General features: G+C 38.6%; 1 protein-coding gene across 3 annotated transcripts in view; it reads right to left on the bottom strand.

Moving 5' to 3' along the window:
* The window catches only part of camsap3 (calmodulin regulated spectrin-associated protein family, member 3), a 25,669-nt gene extending 8,204 nt beyond the window's left edge, over nt 1-17,465 (bottom strand). Inside the window, exons 1-11 of one of the 3 annotated variants that reach the window (XM_005468720.4) lie at nt 16,943-17,465; nt 9,849-10,111; nt 3,398-3,538; nt 3,081-3,167; nt 2,058-2,090; nt 1,093-1,231; nt 857-996; nt 677-761; nt 515-557; nt 356-411; nt 28-100 (exon numbers count right to left, since the gene is read on the bottom strand). In XM_005468720.4, coding sequence (XP_005468777.1) covers nt 28-100; nt 356-411; nt 515-557; nt 677-761; nt 857-996; nt 1,093-1,231; nt 2,058-2,090; nt 3,081-3,167; nt 3,398-3,538; nt 9,849-10,111; nt 16,943-17,075 — 1,193 coding nt within the window. In that variant the 5' untranslated portion in view covers nt 17,076-17,465. The remainder of the gene's footprint in view (nt 1-27; nt 101-355; nt 412-514; nt 558-676; nt 762-856; nt 997-1,092; nt 1,232-2,057; nt 2,091-3,080; nt 3,168-3,397; nt 3,539-9,848; nt 10,112-16,942) is intronic. The other 2 variants (XM_005468722.4, XM_005468721.4) reach the window with 2 other exon arrangements.

Below are 17,465 nucleotides of genomic sequence, written 5' to 3'. Positions count from 1 at the left end.
AATCAGTCCAGAATATGCTAGTCCTACCTCAGAGGTTTCTTGCTCCATGTCTTTCCAGCTCCTTCTATATGAGACATTGAGGTAGACTGAGTCAAAGATCCTGAGTACAATGGGACATACACAGACATGTAAAGGCATGCAAACAACACCGGGATGCAAAAAAATGGAACACAGAAATTAAAGGGAAAACATTTACAAAAAGTTTCGAATGTCTATCCAAATAAGAAAACAAGACTATCAAACAGCACAAAACACAACTAAAAGACAAACATGGATTGAAGGAAATAAGTGAACCACATTGTAAAATGATTATGTAGCTAAATATAATGATGGGTGACCATAGTCTTCATCTTACCTGATGCAGAAGAGGAAATCGGGAGGAAAGGCTTCTTGAATATAGAGGGGGAGGTACTGCAAAGCACAAATACTTCACTTAAACGAGTGTATTGTCTAAATAATGCATTGCCCTTAGTCTACTACAACAGCAAAATCACACCCGGGAAAGCTTCTGTACCTGTTATCACTCAAGCTGCTTGGTGTTACTGGTGTAGATTCGTCTGACAAAAGAAAAGCCACAAACAGACTTTTTAAAATATATCAATTATGTATGACATATATGAAATATATGTTAATGTTAAATAATATTTAGAAAGGACCACAAATCAGTGAGACTTACTTAACGTATCTATTGGCTGTACAAATTCTGGTCTTTGTACTTCAAACCAGCTAAGCAGTTCTGACAGGAAGCTCAGCAAGTTAATCTAAATCCCAGAAAATAAATCAAGCACTCAGAAGATAACACGGAATTTGTGTGAATATATTTTTTGTTCATCAGTGATCCAGACTGTGAAAGTACCTGAAGTTCATGTGGTGTATATAGCATGTCCTCCAGTGCCAAGTGACAGCAGCTCTTTAGACAGCTGTCACAAAATTCACGGATGAATTGCAGGTTGTACAGGTTATCTGCTACAGACATGGAATCCTTCATACAAACATCTAACAGAGAGATGAGGAAAAAAAATGTAATTGTCACAAATGTCTCAGGTTCTAAAAGGTCATTTTACAGCATTCTGTTAGAATGTTTGTTGGTACCTTCAAGTCTCAGCAGGCCAGGGCAATAGTAATGTATGACGGCAGCAACAGCACATCCACTGGACAGGTCTTTAACTTCATTCACTACTGGAAAAACGGGCTTTAGTTTGGACTGAATTTTATCCTTCCTATAGCGGAGCTAAAAAAAAAAAAAAAAAAAAAAAAAAAGACAAAGAAAAGAAGACAAAAATCACACACAATGTTGAATGTCATTTTATACATTTCACATATTAGTTCATGCCATCAACCATCAGGTTTATTAAACATAGGTAAATGCTCCTAAGCAGACACACAGTGATACACAATAATAAAAAGGGATTACAGAAGGAAAAGCAACAAATGAAATAAAGGAAGGTCATGCTAAACCGATGTGAAAAGGAGAGCGCAAATGTGAACAAATTGAAGATGCAGAGGGAGTGACTGAATTGGAGCAGAAAGAAAGGGGTTTTTTTTCTTCAGAAAAAGTGGGTCAAGTGAAGGTCTCAGGAGACAAAATGAAAGAAAGAGATTAGATCTCAGAAAGAGAGAAAATGTTTCAGGTACAACTATAGTATACAGACAAAACACCCCACTGTGGCAATGAACCAGTGGATTAGAAGCCTTTCTGTTACTCTCATAAACACATACAGACATCTTTGCCACACACTTGAGAAAAACTTGAACATGGCAGTTTCAGATGATCAGTTACAAAAAAAAAAAGAAGAAAAAAAAAAGACTGTTATTCATGCACCACGCGTGTCCACAAACAATGTGTTTAGAGCTATTGTCACAGCCCAAATCTATCACACTTATGCTGTTAAGTGCAATTTAATGCTTACTAGGATGTGATGCACAATGCATTCTCACATCACATTTGGGGAAGAAACAAACAAACCTGACCATCAGATATTTGCTGATAAATTTGATGAAGACACTGGAAGGATGGAGGGACAAGGGGAGGAAGCAGAGGAAAGGAGGGAACTTACAGGAACAAGTTTCCAGTACCAGCGAGTAGGACACTGTCAGATTGGGGCGGGGGAGAGACAAGAAATAGGAGGAAATGGAGAACAGGAGTACAGGGAGACATATTAAGCCTAGAGTGGAAGAACTAGAAAAACAGAAAGGGCTGTGACTACTTTATTTACTCGAAATAGCAAGACAGCCTTCTTGAAAAAGCAATGCCCACCTTGTACTTGTTTTAATATATCAACCAAGATTTGTAGGGATTGATATAGTAAGGAAGTAGGAGTAGGAAGCAAAAACAAAAACGAGCTTCTTTTAAAATTTATATTTCTTTTGTCTCCAAAACAGGGTGAAAGTTTCTGAATACTAATGTATTCAGAATACTAATGTATTCAGAAGGTGGAAGCTGGAAGGTTTTGTTCTGACTGGACAAAGCATGATATTTTTCATGTAAACTTTTTTTTTTATTGAACAAAAAACTCTTATCAAATATGCAGAGGATGAGGCAAACTACTGAATTTAATCTTTTAAAATTTAAAATGTATTTTTTAATTATGTAACCAACAATGTTTGCACACTGGCAATATATTATTTCTACGATTTTACGATTTTACAGCATTTGTGTGTCACAAATATACATTTTCTTGTGTTGTGCATTTTTTGTGTAAAACAAAAAAGTTCTTCCTTCCATTTCTTAGATACCCCCATTCACTTTCACCCACTGCAACTTAAAGGTTTGAGCAGAGCACACGTAATTGCTCATTATAGAAGCGGAGCCACACCAACTGATAATTCTGGATTAGTGCCACAAAAACCAGTCTAGAATGTTGTGCCAAGCTACACCTGACTCCACCTGATTTTCAACAGCAACTGACGTCATTAAAATTGCAAAAACCGGCTGGCTACACCCTGTTTCCCCCCTAAAAAACAAAACGAAACAGACCTGCTCCGATTGCATAATCCCATCAAGAATATCACGCATTTCTGGATAGAAATAACAATACAATAACAGTGACAATACACTGAATATTTAATGCAATACTCACTGATGGTTGAACAGGTTGGGGGTCTGTAATGGTCTCAGACAAGTCATTCTGGGCTCCTTCAGTACGTTCTCTCAGATTCTGGTTCAACTAATAGCATTTTGACAAGACAAAATCATTTCCACATTCTTTTGTACCGTGTGTTCACAAAATCAGAAATAAGCATTAAAAAAAACAAAGTGGTTTAGAGAATTACAGTTCATTAGTCACTAGTTAATCTACTAACTTAGTCCTCATACAAATGTTGAACCAAGAACATCTTCTGAAAGAAAATAGGTGTGTTTCTGAAAAGACATTGTTTTCTCTGGCCTGCTGCTTACCTCATTAACCCAGTGAAGCAGAGCATCTTCCCAGCTGGCTGCTTTTCCCAGGAGCTCAGCAGAACTACATGTCTTCACCGCAGTCACCGTCTCCATGGCTCCCACAGCCATCAAGGCATCTATCACTGCCAGATGAGCACTCTTCACCAAATCACATGGGGAGAAAAAAAAAAAAAGGAAGTGAAGGGCAATGACCCTGGGCAGCATCAATCAATTACAGTTAAGACGGTAATGTTGGATCCTTTTCTAGCATGGTCCTTACAGCAAAATACAATTGCTGCATCACTGCCAGTATTTACATGAAACACCCTCCAGAGGTCACTAGAAGCCAGTTATGAGTCAGCAGAAACTAACAACAGCTCTCAACAAGTAAGCACACACACACCAGTAGATGTGGGTGACCTTTGGACTCATGTTTATGCCCTCATTAAATCATTAAAGAGGCACTGGACCTGTAGCAGGTGAACACATGGTCTGCAAGATTGCCATTCCTTACCTGCTTTCCCTTTATTTGCCTTCTTTGAGCCATTTCCCTTTCTCTTTTGCACAGTGAAATGGTTCTGTATGACTCATGTGTGAGAGACTGCAGGACAAAATGAGGTGTTGTAACTAGATCACCAGGAAGCGTAACAAAGAACACCATTCTCTTTAAGAAACAGGTGCTTGTGACCGAATGTATTTTTGCCACACAAAATGGTTATAAAACCTTGATTTTCCCCACTCAAACACAATCAAGCAAAAAAAGAAGAAGAAAAAAAATGTACTTAAATGTATTTAATAATCACAGTTTTAAGTTACCTGCTTAAACAAGACCATTACAGAGCTCTGGCTAATAGATAAAACACATTAACAGTGTTCTGTCTTATAGGCAAAGCCTGTTAAAATGTTCCAGTAACATTATCAGCTCAGCTAGAGTGAACCCTTTAACTCTATAAACCTGTTAACTTATTAGACGTTGTGCTCTGTTTGTACCCTACAGTACAAACAGAGCAAAGCAAAGAGTACAACACTATCCTATAGTCAGCCTTGTTACTGCTGCAAATGATAATAGTTGAACAATTTTTAAATTTATGCAATTCACACTATATTCATAATTGTTCAGAATATTAGTTCTACTTTGTTTATACAAATTGCTAATAAATTTGTTCAGTTTTAGAATGTGCCACTGTGGCCCCCTTTCTCTCGCCCTTTCTTGTCACTCTGAGTGAGTAATGCACTGCCAGCAGCACTCTCTTTCTGCTAGCGTCTCATATGCAATAAGTTAAACACTTGTAAACAAATTCAAAACATGTATGATCCTTTTTTATTTATCTATATCCTTTTAAATTGCCTTTCAACAGTACAGTTGGGTTCCAATCTCTCTATTAATAGGTAACTGCAACAAGAGGCTTGTTACAATAATTAAGTCAGGCTAGCAGATAGGGAAAAGGCCGATTGAAAACATACTTTGGGGCCATTCCTTCAAAATCTTGTCAACAATTTTGAGCTTAATATGTGCAAATCAGTGCCTGCCGCCTTTCACTACTTACAACTTCAGAGATTCTTTTCCTCTTAAACTCTTGTGTAGCCCCAGATGGGGGGCAGGGGCAGTCCAGCTGTGTGCATATCCGTCTACTGATCCCTGATGTAAAGTGCTGACCTGAACACATACAGTGCCTGGGCAGGCATGCTGGGTGGGGTATGCCAGCAAAAGCTTGCCAGATAATATTGGTCAAAGCTCTCTGGATGTGCTGTAGTCTGTCTCTGTGAGCAGTGTGGCCCTGAGTGACCTGCTTGCCAACCACTGTTGCCAGCACTAGTGTGACTGCTTTTGTGTGTCCTGCCTAATACAGGGACTGTAGGGCTGAAACATCAAAGCAATAAATATTCCTACAAAAAGCAAAATGAATAGAGATTCAGAATATAATTACTTGGTACTGATCATTCCACCATTGTAAGAATTGGGGAAAAAAAAATTTGATTATATATTTAATATTTTTTTGCATGAATGAGTCCATGTGAGCCAAACAAAAATGTCCACTGCGTTAAACATCAATTATATTATTATCATCATCATCATCATCATCATCATGTAAGATTACATATTATACATTTTTTTAAATCATAAAATATTGGAATATTGATAAGCATTGGTTCACTTGTATTTTCCTAACAACCACTAAATTTTGCCAGTAACTATGCTCTGCCATGAAAGCAAAATGATATAACATTTTTGCTTTTAGCCACAAAGGGTGTAATCATAGGTTGGAGCTATTGCCACAGTGTGAAAAGAAGATGACTGAGAGAAAACGAAGAAATGCATGACAGAACTAGTGAGAGTGGCTGACTCCGATGTTATGCTTACAGTAATTATTCAGAGGGTAATTCATGGCAAAAAGGGGGAGAATGAAAGGAGATAAAGGAGGGGGTGCTGCTAGTGGATTTCCCATTGCAGACCCAGGAGAGCTCACTAAGCTAAATCACAAGTCTCCCTAATGAGAGGAGCAACTCAAATACACAGCACAGAGCCTGCCAGATCACCATAACAACCAACCAGCTGACCCATAATGCATCTCAGTACAAGCCTGACTGCAGCACTGCTCTCTGCTCCTGGCTTAGTCCTGGCTCTCTCTCCAAAAAAAAAAACAAAAAAACCAAACATCCATGCCCCTTAAACCAATGTGACACACAGACAAAAAATTAATAGGCCACAAATTAACCCCATCAACATGGAATTTTATGGGATTATTTGGAAACTCTGTTTGCATGTCTATGTATGTACCTCAGATAAAAAAAGAATGCAAAAGGCATCTTGTTAAGCATTAAGTGAGATTATGATGAGGGCAAAATCTGATTACGTCTGAAATATGACTTAACCCCATTCCCTACCCTGCTTGGTGCCTCCTGATGGGGAAAAATAGGGGATCAGGCAGGGCTGGGGCCCAGAAAGGGATTTTAGAAAGAGGTTATACTATGAACATCCATATGTATATGAACTGTATACCTAAGCAAATATAGAAAGGCTGCATAAAAAAGTCATTTTGTATACTGTAAACAAGTTTCATTACTACACATTAGTTATCAATCAACCGAAGCCCAAAGCAGAATAAATGTGGAAGATGATGGTTAGTGTTTCAGATAGTCTGCCACATCTAATTTCAGTTAAGCTCCTGAATGATGCTCACTTGACCAGAAAACCTGCCAACACAGCACTATGATTTAAGACAAAGTGTCACTGCCATCCAAAACCAACAGGAGACCAGGAAGAGGTTTAGCAGCGTTATAGCTACATGACTTACTTTAGCACTGTGGGAATCAACACTTAACCCAGTATCTATAGTAATATTACATACAGATTAGAATTAGAATCTATTGTTACAGAAACAAATTGGTTAAATTTGTTTCATATTGCGAGGTAGGTTAGGTGCCTGGTGAGTCAGTGGTCATCTCTGGCATGTCATGCGATAGTGGATGATTGCACTCAGTCTGCATGGCAGATTATCTCTAATCTTCAAAGATCTTTATCCCCAATCTGAGGAGTGATGGGGGCTGGGCCACCATCAGAAGTAGTGGACCAGAAGAACAGTTAGCAGTAGGACACATAATTTATTACAAATAGGACAAAAGTAATGGGGAGGCGGCTGCAGGATTTGAACCCAATTCCAAGGAAGTCTAAGTAGGTTTTTTTGTGTTACAATTCCCCCATCAAGCATAGACACATTAATACTATCTCACCACTGGACTCTGGAGCAGTGAAGGGAAATCTAATGCTTCAGTTACCAAAACATGTTGGACAATTTTTCCAACTTCTTGAGAACAGTTTGGGAAAGGCCCCTTTATATTCCAGCATGACTGTTGCCAGTATACAAAGCAAAGTCCATAAAGGCATGGCCGGATGGGTTTGTTGTTGAATAACTTGACTGGGCCGTACAGACCTCAACCTCAAACACCCTTAGCATGAATTAGAACATTGACCAGACTCCCTCACCCAACAACAGTGTCTGAGCTCACAAATGCTCCTCTGAATATTCTCACAAACAACTCAAAATCTTGTAGACACCTTTCTAGATTAGTGAAACTTATTATAGCTGCAAATGGTTCCAACTCCATATTAATGTCTATGGATTTAAAATGGGATGAGAGAATAATTGATACCTTACAGTTCTGTATGCATTAGGTTAGCTTTTATCTTTAATCATCTGTTAGCTTTTTGCCCTACTTTGATTAGGTCAGTGGCATTCTACTCCAGTGCTGATGCATGAACTCAAGCCAGCACCCAATGTGTCCTTACGACTTATGATGAACCTGCAACGCTGGATTTACACGATTAGCAAACACACTGATTAGCAAACAGCAGCAATAATATGAAGTTGTGTGATTTACCAATAACAGTGTAAAAAGTCATTAACAGTTGATGGCTTTGCAGATTAACAGGCACCAGTGTGCAGTCAGCTACAAGCATGACTCAACATGCTTTTAAATACAGGTAGCATGTCATCTACCTTGTCTGACTCAAATATGTGAAGCTTTAACATTCAGCAGTCCTGCAGCAGATTGCTGCTGCAAAGCCGTTTACTGGCCAAGACCCACAATGATGCCCCATCCTTCTATTGCTGCAGCATGACCCACTTTCATTGCTTGCCACACTGTAGCTGCAGTGCCAGTCAGTGGCGACAAGCCCAAAGACAAGCCAAACAGCTACTGGAAAGCTCATACACTAAAGGAGCAAAACAGCAAATGCAGCATTAACAGTAACAGCCAAATAACAAATTTAGGATTTACAGTTAATAGGTACCATTTCCTGACCTGGAAACCTCATTCAGAGCTAAGATACATGGCAGGCAAGCTGAGACGTTTGTGTGCTCAGAAACTACAGCATCGTGATACATGAAAGAGGCATGTGTCATTAGGCAGTTATTACTGGATCTAATAATCCCAGTAGAAATCATAACCGTAGCCATTATTGCAGTGATTACAAGTGGAAAAAAATACAATTTTAAGATTTTTGACATTAAATTATCATCATAATCATCAGAATGTGTGATGTCAGATCAAGGTACCGGTATTGTTGCAGGTGATGTCAGAAAACCTGCAAAGAGCAAGCATGTTTATAAAAGAAAGTCCTTCACTAATCTGATATAACAACTATGTGATCTCAGAGTCGGTACAAGTGAAGGTGCATGTGACACTATTTATTCTTTCTTTTATCTCATTAAAGCTTTCACCAGAGCATAAGTAGGAAAAATACTATGTAAAAATAAATTAGCAAAGCCCCTTTAGAGGATGGTTCTGTTTTTACCATTATTCATCTTGCTTTGTATCTTTTATCTTTATCTTTAAAAACCACTTATCTCGCAAAAAAAAAAAAGACAGCATTCACATTAATTGGGTCAGATTTATAGGTGCATCTGTTCAACAACATGACATCTAAATTTGGATTTTTATCAGGTTCTACTCTTAATGAGGACTCAAATTCTCAGCAGTATTGCTGAGAAAAACAAAACAAAACAATGCATAAGCCCATTTCAAGCAAAAAACCTGAGGTTCTCATTACAACTGTGCCACCAGCAGGGAAGTACCTGCTCCTTTGGCCAGAAAACAGAACAGTGAAGCAACCAGCATTCACCTAACATGATACCATTTTCCTTACTAATCCTTGGAGAGTCCCTGCTTAGCTTTCAAAAACAGCATGTGTGTACATAAACCAAGATGGCTGGGGAATTTTCATTGTATACCATTCCACGAGAAGGATAATAATCTGTAAAAAGGGAAGACTACTTTAAATTTGAAAGTTGTTGTGCCAGCTGGGGCAGAAAAGAAATGCATATTACCTTAAATAAAAAGACTTCCCCTTATTTCAGCCTGTAGTTTTAGCAAAAACATATCAGCCAGCTCCAGTTTTTTTATGCACATTGAAGAATACATGACTATATTATGTTTGAACAAGAACTAAGCAAGCAGGAAGAAAGAAAGCGAGAAGGAAATCTATTGTCAAGAGGATGAACCTGTTTCTCTTGATTTGACTCACACAGCCAACCCAGAGTATTCTCTTAACACACAACAGCTACTGTTTCATCAAAACTGTTTAGCTATTATTCTGATCTGAACCATCTATTGTATCTAGATCATCTCTCTCTCACACACACACCCTTAAAGTAAAGTGGTTATTCCTCATGTGACCATGACTGCTCTTGTCCTAGCAGCTGGATCCACTCATCCTCTGGGATGAGCTTGGGCAGCACAGGGGGAGTGGGGGAAGGGCTGAATGAGTAGGGGGTCTTTTTGATGCCCTTTAATCCCTAGAATCAAAGCATAAACATGGCCCTATATCAGAAACCAAGTGAACTTGAACCCATTTGCTTTTCTACAGAGTTCTGCATAGCAGAGAATCTGGTCTAACAAGAAGAATCCCAGGGATAATAGACATAAGCATTTCACCCTCCCCATCACCCAGACAGTTTCATCATTTTACCATTTTGATGGGTTTATGTTGGAGGTCAGCATCAGTCACTGTTGTGTCCTGGTCTTTGGCAACTATGCCTCTCTGAGTTAGAAGCTGCAGCAGGGTGACATTATCTTTTGGCTGAGCCTCAGTTGCAGTACTACCCAGTAATATGCTGTAAGTGCGACAGTAGAGCTCTGATGACTGCAGGAGGCGTGTTACTGGGGGTTTAAGGTGCTCCTGTTCATACTGGTCACAGTAGAAAGGGTCACGCAGCTCTGCAGGGACATTTTCTACAGAGAGAAGAAAGAAAAGACACAAACGGTTAAAAAAAAAGGTTTTAGTAGTGGTTCTATTACAGACATGTGTGCAACAATATTGCCAGAGCATACAAAGTATACCAGACCAGACATAACAGATCTAACAGTGAAACCAAGGAACAATGTGTGCTAGTGACTGGTCAGTCACACAGTAAAGCATACACTAACATTTAAGCCTATGAACTTATCAGGAACGAGTTTACTGAGGTTTAAAAGCAAGGGAGGTAAAGAAGTCTCTCATAGACTTCTTTACGAACGGACTTCAATTTGTTACCCCATGAGTAATGGTACTATATTAAATAATGCAGGTTTGAGGCATTTCTGCACTGGTTTGACTACATCTATTTTTCAGTCTATAAAGTCCAAAGCGAGATGTCCACAAGTACGATTTGCCTTGTACTACTATAAACCAGGAATAAACATGTTTAAAGTATGTGTATAGTCAATGTTGATGTTCACAACGACTGTAGCTTCAGCATTTTGTTCTGTTTGTTTTTCACTTACCAAAATTAGCATTGAATTTAATACCATTATTCTATACACTTTATCTCCCTCTTATCCCAGTCCAATTTAGAATAACCATTTAACCTAACATGCACATCTTTGGATTTTGGTAGGAAGCCAGAGTACCCAGAGGAGACCCAAGCAGGCACAAGGAGAACAAACATGTAAACTCCCCACAGAAAGGCCCCAACCAGGGTTCAAACCAGGGATCTTTTTTAACGAAGCGACAGTGCTAACTGCACGACCACTGTGCCGCCCATAAAACCCACCGGCTATACCCTCTCATCCAATGTGAAAATAAATATTAAATATGATGACAACAGCAAAACACAAAAATCTGAGCCTTCAACACTAGTGCACAAATTAGTGTGTTATCATGATCTGTCTTTTTTACGTTTACCCTAAAAACACAAACTTGACACACCCCCTTTGAAACTGGTTTCTCTGCAGCAAACCTAACAGCCAGTTTCTGTGTGCAACCATAAACAAACATGTGACTTGCTGTTTCAAAGGTACTTGGACAAAAAAGTTGACTTGCTTAAATGCAAGCAGTATGTCTGCAAAAAGAAAGCAAAACCTTGTGTTTGTGTGTGTGTTTGAGAGCCTTAGACTATACACAACAGAAGAACAAAGGGATTATTACAAGGGAGGTGTCACTAGACTGCTGTATCATTATATAATCATGTAATGGATCCATTGACATCAGCTGTCGAAACAAAAGCCGCCTCCTTTAATCAATGCCCTGTTCCCTTTGTCTCACCCTATGATGACTATAGTTGCCACACAATATGATCAGTCATGCCACATGGTTCATGCTGTTGTAAATACTCCCAGGTGCCAAAACTGGAGTGCCTACTTTAGTGCTGTAAAAACAAATCATCTTGGGTCACATAGGTGCATTGTATATGTAAAAGAAAAAAATTCCACTGCAATGTGTAAAAGACAAAAAGGTAAACCAGAAAAAAAAAATATCCCAGAAGGCAAAGTAGGATGCAAATGCCACAACTGAGTGAGATAGGAAAGATCGATAAAAGAATGATTTCCCTATGACACAGTCTGTCCATGAATGATCACTTTGTGTGACACATATCAGAAACAAAGTGGCTAGAAAACTGCAGCTTCAAATTATTATACAGGTCCCCAAAACTATGCACATGCACAGCAAAAATAGCAACAATTACCTAGTAAAGCACACACCCGATTTAAAAACTAAAAGTAATACAAGGTAACAAAAAGCATGACGAACTGGAATACTTGTAACCAAGCCTTGCATTGTGATGCCGCAGTTATATTAACATCAGTGCCTGCCAGGGGAATATTTAGATTAAAAACATGTGCTTGTTTTGTTTGCATAAGCAGGAGCAACTACCTTTGTCACTTTTACAGTTCATGGGGTCAATGCTTATCTACTGGTTTGAGTAAGAAGGCAAAAGTCAAATGTGTGCAAAGCTTCTAAACACATTATCATAGATGGTAACCTAGAGGAACGGTTGTTAGGAAAAGCCATTCAAGCAATTTGTGATTTTGGCTGCGATTCTTAATCCTTTAGCAGGCCTGTGCTTTTGTTAACCCAAATGTCTTAGTTTCCAAACTGGGACTACAGAATACATTGAAAACAGTGTTACAAACTTAAAGATCACAGCACTATTTTAGTGACGAGTATTTATTTTTTCTTAGGTAAATCTGGCCAAGTTATTAAAATATGCAGTAAGATTTATAGAACTTGCTAATGTGGTTAAAAGTCAGTTCAGCTGTGCTAGATATCATCTGTACTGACCTGTATCGTTTGATAGCCTGCTGATAACAGGAACCACATGTCCCTCTACCTCATTGACTATTTGAGCTAGCATGCTGGTCATTTCACAGCCATGCTGCACTTGTCCTACAGTAATCACACACTGAACAATACAAACTCTCCACCTCACTTGCTAGGTGGAAATCCAAACTGATTTGAACCAAATTCAAATTTCAAATTTCAAATTTTATTTGTCACATACACAGTCATACACAGTACGATATGCAGTGAAATGCTTAGACAACTGCTCGTGACCTAAAGAAAAAAAAAAGAAAGACTATGAATAGGATAGGAAATAAATATGAAAATTAAAAGGGTAAATTTAACTAGGAAGGAATAAAATAAAAATTAAGTTAAAAATGAAATAACTGTACAACAACAAATTAGAATGAAGGGTAAATTTAACTGGGAAAGAATAAGATAAAATATATAAATTAAAGTTGAAAATAAAATAACTGTACAACAACTGTAAAACAACTGTACAACCAAGCAAAGAAATCCACAATCCACCAATTGTCACTTTACACTGGTGTGTAAACTTTAGCACAATGAATGTCAACCTGCTGGATATGACTATGTAAATGTTCAGGTTTCTCATGGGAGCCTTTCTGGAACTCTAAGTGACATTTATTTAAAAGCGATCCAACACAAAGAAGACTATAGATTGAAGGAAGCTTAAATTATGAAATTTCTCCATGTAATCTTTAGACAGTAAATGAAAGCCGATCAAAATTACAATTCTTGTATCTTAACTCAGCATTATATGTGTTATAATAATGCAAGTGTTTTTAACTTTTAAATCCTTCATTGAAAATTATACAATAACATCTTCATCATGTGGTGAAGTATCAAACAGGCGATTATATGCTCTCATTTTTGGAACAAAGCAGGTACTGTTTTGCTGCCCCAAAATCAAGCAGTGGTGAGAGGGGCCATGGTAGCATTCTACCCCACACGTGACCCCTCGTTGTGTGTAAAATGCTAATGCCACTACCTTATCTGAGCTGTATTATTTATTATTGGCATCTTCAACAAAGAGATCTAATCCTAAACCCTTTCTGAAATAATACTGTACTATTTGATCACTATTGTAAAAAGGATACTTTCTGCACTATACATCAAGCACCACATCATCACCAGTAGCTCCCTCTACCAGGCCTGTATATCCTATCACATGGGCAACACTTTGCTATAGCACAAGCTTAAACTGCATTAAACGGCAAGTGTACAGAGAAGTACATTTTAAAGAGAGAAAGTCTTAATAATATTTGAGCTGTTTTGGCATTTAACAGTATAATGCTGAAAGACTAGGTCCCGCTTGGAAAAGTTTCCCCAATAGAACCAAATGTGTCTGTCCTATTCTAAAATTTCCTTGGACCCTTGAGATCCCTGCGTAGCATGGCGATTTACTTTTCAAGTTGTATCATTTTATTGTGAAACACACTCGTTAACTATGTCAATGTGTTTGCTACGAAAAGTTTAACATATAGTCAACAGGAATCCCAACCGTTAGAGTAAACATTAAAAGCAAGCCAACATCCTCCTCAGGTCCTTCTCCCTTGCTGACTCACCATGGTTACAATGATTGGAAAAGGATGAGTAATCAGTCAAACAGGATTTCAGTATGGTCCAGCAACTTTGTAGCTATGTGAAGGTAACATGCTACTGTAATGGTAAGAGTGGGTCAAAGTGTGAGGTGGTTTGGTTTTATTGCTATGAAAAGAAAACATAGGATGACTCCAACAAGAGATTGTTGGACATAAAAGACAATATTTAAGCAGGAGCATACTCTGTTTTCCTGTTATTCTGATATGGAAAACAAACACAGATAATTCACGTTGGCAATGATTAGAAGGAAACCTGAATAACAGAATGCACAAATGCCATGCCCTTGGACTTGTCACTATAAGATTAAGTATTTCTTAAGCCTCAACAGGTAAATCGAGTTTCTTGTCCCATTCCACCTTGAGTCATGCTCAGATCTGGAAACTCACTTCTCATGACAACTTCAAGGACTTCAAGGGTAAATAATTAATTACATTCATGCCTAACTTTTTTTTTTTAAACCCTGCATGGAAAATGTTAGACATAAATAATAAGTCAATGCATTTAAAAAAAAAAAAAGATCCCAAGACTCTCATACATTAAATACCCTCATATGTATAGTTAGTATGCAAGCATGTATACATATATACAATATAGATATAGTTAAAGTGTACTATACAGGAAGAAAAATAACATTTTACCTCACAAGCAAACTACTTAGAGATACGATTTTGGTTGGATTGCTTTTTAACCACATTCTAAACATGATTCAGAAAATACACATTATATTTTACATATATTTTACAACACTCACAGGCATTTTTCCCTACAAGTATTACAAAATGTCCATTTTGGTATCAAATAGGAGAAAGTTCTATGTAAAGAAGTGGCAACCTAATCAAATCACCAGTAATGATAGATATTAAAAAAAATTAATGCTGATAGCCAAATGTCCCTAAGTACAGCAGAGCGTATTGAAAAGATACTGTGTAGCTACTGTGAGTTGTCCATTACTAGAATGAGGAGTTACAGCCTGCAGGCTCCTTCCCTGTTAAAACGTAAGGTCCATGTTCCCTTGGTTAAAGGAGACAGCGAAATCATCATGGCAGCCCAATATTTCAACATCTAAAAAACTATTTTAACTGGGAAGTGAAAAACAGTGGTGACCACTGAGACAATGTTTTGCACATTACACGACTGAAGTCTTGAAATTTTGAAAAATCTTGACTGAAGATGGTGAACTTAACCGTAGGGGTTTGCTTGTGGCAAAAGTGAAACTATCTTGTAGGAAACTTCATTGTGGAAATTGTACTGCCATGCTTGAAACATTTGTTATGCAAACACAAATATTTCATTCCATCCATATCACTACCGCTGATGCTGATTTTATACTAGATTTTTTTTTTAAATTTTATCTCAATAAGTGGTTATTGGTTTCCTTAATTAGTTAAACATTAGCTTTTTAGCAAATAATCTAACTAAATATGAAACGCAATGTAAACACTACTTTGTTATCCATGATATTTGTTATTCATTATTCCATTTTTGCAGAGACTGGAATTAAAAATGCCACCCATTGTTATCTATAGACTAACTGACCTAAAAAGGCTCATGACCAGATGACTGTCTGGCTCCTGCTGGGCTCTGTTGTCCTAATGAGCTAGGTTTCTAGTAAGGGACAAGATGATGTCACCCAGCTTCACAAAAAAAAAATTACCATCAGCAGGGCTATTGAACTTGATAAAGAGAAAACCTCCACATCATAACAGTGTTTGTCCTTACATTCCTGCAGCTTGGCATGGAGTGACTTTGACCATAGGGTGTGGTTGAGGTGCTTAACAGAGTACACATAAGCTGCAGCCCAGAGTCCTAAACCTGGGACCTGCCTGAAATTATGAAACAAACAACTCATGTTGCTAAAGTTAAACTAAATTCTGCTCACACCTATTTCAGGATTAAAAAAAAAGGAATGCCTGTATTTTAAAAAAACAAAACAAAAAACCCTTTAACATCAAAAGATCCAAGAATGTATGATCCTTGTATTAGTATAGTAATACGTTTGTCTTTTGTTTTTTTTATAACCACATTATGGCATTATGTGTAGGCTACTTTTGAGAAAATAAAGCAATCAAGGCCTTTTCTTTACAAGGCTCATCGGATGTCTGCTTCATAAGGTCTAATCTTCACCAGTGAGTGCTCAAACAAAGAGCCATGCTATCACCTCAGGGTCAAAGCTGACGAGATGCCTCAAGAAAATAAGACAAAACAAATTCTTATGATAGGCTACGTGTGAAGTACAGAAAACATGTTTTGGTTTGCGTTTTGTGCTACAAAGCTTCTCCCGGCTGCTTCTTGAAATTTGCTGACTAAGGACACGGAAAGAAACCCCCTGATAATAAGGCACAAGAGCACTGGTAGACTATTCTCTGAGCGCACAATGAGCTATGGTCTGCTTTTGATCCAAATAACATGAAGCAGTAACCAGCGTTTACTGTGGGTACTGCGGGCTGTCACCATCACTAGGAGAAAGAAAGATACTGGAAAAACATACGCCCCGTGTGCCCTGTCTGTGTAACCGGATTAAAAACATCCCCAGCAGCTAGCCTGCAATTTCTGACTGAAGCCTGGTGGCTAGAAATGCGACAAAATGGGCTAGCGTGATAAGGCCTAGAGGAGGAGGCCGTTTCTGTGACACACATACCTCCAAATGTGCCCACCCATTGAGTGAGAACAAATGACATGTGTCAGTGTCAAAAAATGCATACGATGCATGGCTCCTCTGCTCATATGCGCCTCTTTGTGCTGAAAATCGCTGAACTACACACACTGCAGTTCCCCTACATGCATACCGGTTTTCGCTACACTGTTAAACACAATATAAACACATTGGTGGACAACAAATGGTCTTAACACAGCCTTTACGCATAACATTCAGGCCTGCCGTGTGAACTAAAACCTACCTGTGCTGCCGTAGGACTTTGCCAGCAGCCATCCGACACTTGCGCATATTTTTGATTTAGTACAATCATACAAATCCGATGATTTTATGTCTGGGACCACAAAAGTCTTCCTCATGGTAGGGGAGTCCACCATAGCGAGTCTGTAAAAATGGGAAGCGGTGATGGGGGGGAAAAAAAGGATACAGTATAAAAATATTCAAGCGATCATTCTTAGAGCAGACGATTCCATACGACCGGGGCTGGGAATACGGATGTGGTTCAGGGTTTTGCAGGGAAATATCCGCTCCGAAGCTACTTCCAAACCAAACTAGGGTCCTTTTGTCGGAGGTTTCGAAGACGAAGTCCTGGCTTAATTTTGCCTTAACACCAACTAAAGCCCCGACCGGCTGGGCTATTATAAACCGGACTATTCCCCTCGTTTTTGCCCTTCTTCGTCCGCATTGCCGTGTTGTCAGCTCACTGTACGTACGTACGCTTTCGTCCCGCTGATGACTGACTACCAGGTGCTCCACAGTGGAATCGC

This window comes from Oreochromis niloticus, linkage group LG4 (genome assembly GCF_001858045.2).
Source record: "Oreochromis niloticus isolate F11D_XX linkage group LG4, O_niloticus_UMD_NMBU, whole genome shotgun sequence".
Classification (NCBI taxonomy): Eukaryota; Metazoa; Chordata; class Actinopteri; order Cichliformes; family Cichlidae; genus Oreochromis; species Oreochromis niloticus.
The sequence above is the reverse complement of the archived record's forward strand: the minus strand, read 5'-3'. Positions and strand labels throughout refer to the sequence as shown.